General features: G+C 51.5%; 1 protein-coding gene across 2 annotated transcripts in view; it reads right to left on the bottom strand.

The window, feature by feature from the left end:
• The window catches only part of pax7a (paired box 7a), a 41455-nt gene that overhangs the window by 21462 nt on the left and 16258 nt on the right, over nt 1–3735 (bottom strand). For both annotated transcript variants that reach the window (XM_017036909.2, XM_008319572.3), the window contains exon 5: nt 950–1149. In XM_017036909.2, coding sequence (XP_016892398.1) covers nt 950–1149 — 200 coding nt within the window. The remainder of the gene's footprint in view (nt 1–949; nt 1150–3735) is intronic.

The raw sequence follows: 3735 nt of genomic DNA on the forward strand, positions 1-3735 counted from the left end.
CTGCATGTTTGCAGTGTGATGAACAGTGAGGAGGTTTTAGTTTTAGTTCAGGGTGAGTGATCGTGGTAAGAGGAGAGCGGTCGGTGCCCCAGACTTTTTTTTTTTTGTTCTAGCAGCTGATTGATTAATGTTGTTGTCGGGGGTCGGGGGTCGGGGGTCTGCAGGTTCCCCAGAGAGGATGAGGAACCCTGTGTGATATGTGGAAGATTTTACAAGCAGCGGCGAGCTTGAAAGACCATGAGATCCTGGCCAAAGGCCGAAATGTGAAATCCATCAGGAATGCTCTGAGTTTGAGCCCAGCTGCTGCCATAACTCTAGCGTCCAGCAGCAGCGCCGTCGGCCAGACACATCTCTGGGCCAGAGGTGTGAAGATGGGGGGGGGGGGGGGGGCATCAGTGTCCAAACACTGTGACAGCAGGTCTAACTGAGAGCAGTGAAGAACAGAGGGAAACAAATCAACGAGTCACTGGTAGCAATAGGCAGAAGACAGGAGGCGGGGGGGGGGGGGGGGGGGGTGAAGATGTGGGTATGGGGGATAAAGATGAAGATGAAGATGAGGATGATGTCCCAGTCAGCCCAGTCAGACCAAATATTTGCCCCAGTGACTGTGACAACTGTGACAACTGCCACTGCAGCTCATGGACCCTGGCAGTGGAGAGTTCAGAGTTCAGAGTTCAGAGTTCAGAGTTCAGAGTTCAAAGTTCAGCTGCAGCAGAACTGAATCAGCCAAATGTGCAGGAAACTATTTCTGTTTGTTGCATCATTTAAATGTGTGAAGATGAAGACGGAGATTTACTGAAGAAAAACGGTCGCTTTTTCTACAGCTACTGTAAATGACCTGAGGGGTCAAAGGTCGATGAACAGCCAAGTCAGATGTCAATCTCCGACTAAGATGAACTATATTTCTTCCACCTTCCACCAGCAGTGGTGTCTGTGGCTGCAGCCTGACCTGAACTCTGGCCTCCGTCAGCTTGGTCCTCTGAGCCAGCTCCTCCCTGGTGTAGATGTCTGGGTAGTGCGTCCTCTCAAACGCCTTCTCCAGCTCCTCCAGCTGCTCAGCGGTGAAGGTGGTGCGACTGCGCCTCTGCTTCCTCTTCAGGGGCAAGTCGGGCTCCGAATCTACGTCTGAGCCGTCATCGGTGCGGTTACCTGGGGGGGGGGGGGGGGGGGTTACAATAGTTAAAGAGAAAATGACATTTGAACTCATCGCAGCTGCAGCGCCCCCAACACACCACCAGGGGAACCTTATCCTAATCGGTGGATATTTATGTAACGTAGAAGAGGCTCCTGCTGCAGCTCTGGGGGGGGGGGGGCAGAGGGGGGTTAATCTGCACGGGCCACCTTGCTGCCTCTCACCCAGTAGCCCGGGGCAGATTGCTCACACACAGCACAAGTGCAGAACCAAATACCCCGACAAAAGGCGTCGGCAGCGGGGCTTTAGTCAGCCGACGTTAAACACACGAGAACACGTCGACATCGACATCACATCTGAGGCTCTCAACCGACTGCATTTCATAAGGATACGACACAAAGACGTAGGATCCAGACCCAAGGAGGCGTTTCTGACAGCTAATGTGCTTTAGCATAGCACATTAGCCTTATAACTGAATTTAGAAAATTGCATCATTTTCACCTCCTCTTCACGTCTATTCAATACGAGGATTCTTTCATTTCGCGTCGCAAAACTCGCATTTTCATAATTTCCTCATTGAGCCTCTGACAGGGTGGCGTGACGTGCCAACGTTGCTGCGGGCCCAGCGGGATTGCATCACGCAACGTCCAGAGAGTGTGGGAGAGAGGAAATAAAGGCGGACGTTGAAGAAGAGATTTATGTTCCTGACAGACACAGTGTTCACCTGACTGCTGGGTCCTGCCGCCGCCGCTGCCGCCATCGTCGTCGTCGTGGTCTTTGTTCGCGGCTCTGATGCGTCTCTAAACATCCGTCGCGGCCAAAGATTTGAACATGAAAGAATTCTCCGACCAAACCTCCAAATAACAACTGTGAGAACAAAAGAGCAACAGAGCTGGCAGAGGGGCAGGGGCAGAGGGGCAGAGGGGCAGAGGGGCAGGGGCAGATCTACAGTTTAATTAAACAAGGAATTATGGGATTATGTGGAGACTATCATCACAGACCACTCCAGCAGTCTGCCGTGAACACCCCTGGGCTCAGGCTCCTGATTCTCGGTGGATTACACGTGGCTCCAGGACATGAGGCTGCATTCATTAAATCAATTCTTCACTCTCATCCTCCCTAATACAGATTGATTGTTGAAGCGCGGCCTCACCTCTACAGAACACCCTTGAACGCACCACGCCGACTGTGGACATACCCCACACACCCCTCTGTTGGTTTTCACTGGCATGTGTGTATCCGTGAGCCCGGTAAGTTGCCGTAACGACACTCGAGAGCAGCCCGGCAGCGTACGGATCATTTTCCAAAGTCCCCCCCCCTCCTCCCCCCCCCCCCCCATGTCCTACAAAGAAAACCCCCTGAAGTAGGAGTCGGCTCGTTCTACTGGGGTCTTTTCTCCTCCATAACTCATCTCGTCGCCTCTGCCTTTTGTTTCCTCGACTTTATTTCGTGAGAACAGCGCTGTGTCACAGTGGGTCTAATGACTGCTGCTCTCAATGACCCCCCCCCCGACAACACATCTGCTCTTGTACATGAACCGTGAGCACAAGGTCGACGGCCCCGTCTGTAACGAGTCGGGGAAATGTAGACATGCACGAAGCTAACGGGCTAACGGGCTAACTGGGACGCGGCCTGGATGTAGAACGCATGTTTACGTCACGTCTGTTCAGAGCAGCACAGTGATTGGACTGAAGATGATTGAGAACCTGGTTGGAGAGGCCTGGCGTCTGGGACATGTGGCGGAGCGCCGTCTGACTGATAACAGCTCTGTAATCCTCAGCGCTGCTCTCTGATTGGACCGTTTCATTGTTCAGCTGATGTCCTTCGTACTCAAAGGTTCAGAGGAGGTTGATAAACCGCTCAGGCCTCGTCTCATTAGTTACCATCCAATTAGAATCTAATTATAAGCCGTCCAGTGGGCATGATTACCGCCATGTACCGTCCTCCAGGGGGCCCCGCAGCTTTTCACCTGGTATTGATTCAATGTGGGCCCATTGTAAAGAGGAATTAGTCAGAGTCACTTCTTTGTCTCGGCTAATGACTGATGACAAAAGGTTTCTGTTGAGTAAAAATAACCTTAACCTCAGGTGTTGAGGTGTGACCTCACGCCATGACGTATGACATCACACCATGACGTATGACATCACGCCATGACATCACGTCACGATGTGTGAAACACACCAGCTGAAAACAATTCATATAAAAAAAAAAAAAACGAAGAAACTAAGAATGGAAATACAACGTACAGACATAAAAAAACCAAAATATATATAAATATAAAACAGCACCACGGTGGAAGCTCGTGTTTCCTAGCACCCCCTGGTGGTGCCTCGGCCCAGATGATGCTGTGACTGTGATGAGATTCTCTAGTTGACAGTTAACTGGTAACTCTGACCTCACAGACAGATCAATCATCACAGCTGGTGAGCGGCTACACTGAGCCACCGCTCTGTACACACCTGAACCACCAACACTCAGTACAGGTGTAGTAGTACATGTAGTACCATTTGGACACTACTACGTCCAATCACGTTTTCACCCAGGGCTCTGACTCGTTCCACCACGGTGTCGGTCCGACCCGATCACATCCCGCTCTGTGGCGG

This window comes from Cynoglossus semilaevis, chromosome 11 (assembly GCF_000523025.1).
Source record: "Cynoglossus semilaevis isolate Cse_v1.0 chromosome 11, Cse_v1.0, whole genome shotgun sequence".
Taxonomy (NCBI): Eukaryota; Metazoa; Chordata; class Actinopteri; order Pleuronectiformes; family Cynoglossidae; genus Cynoglossus; species Cynoglossus semilaevis.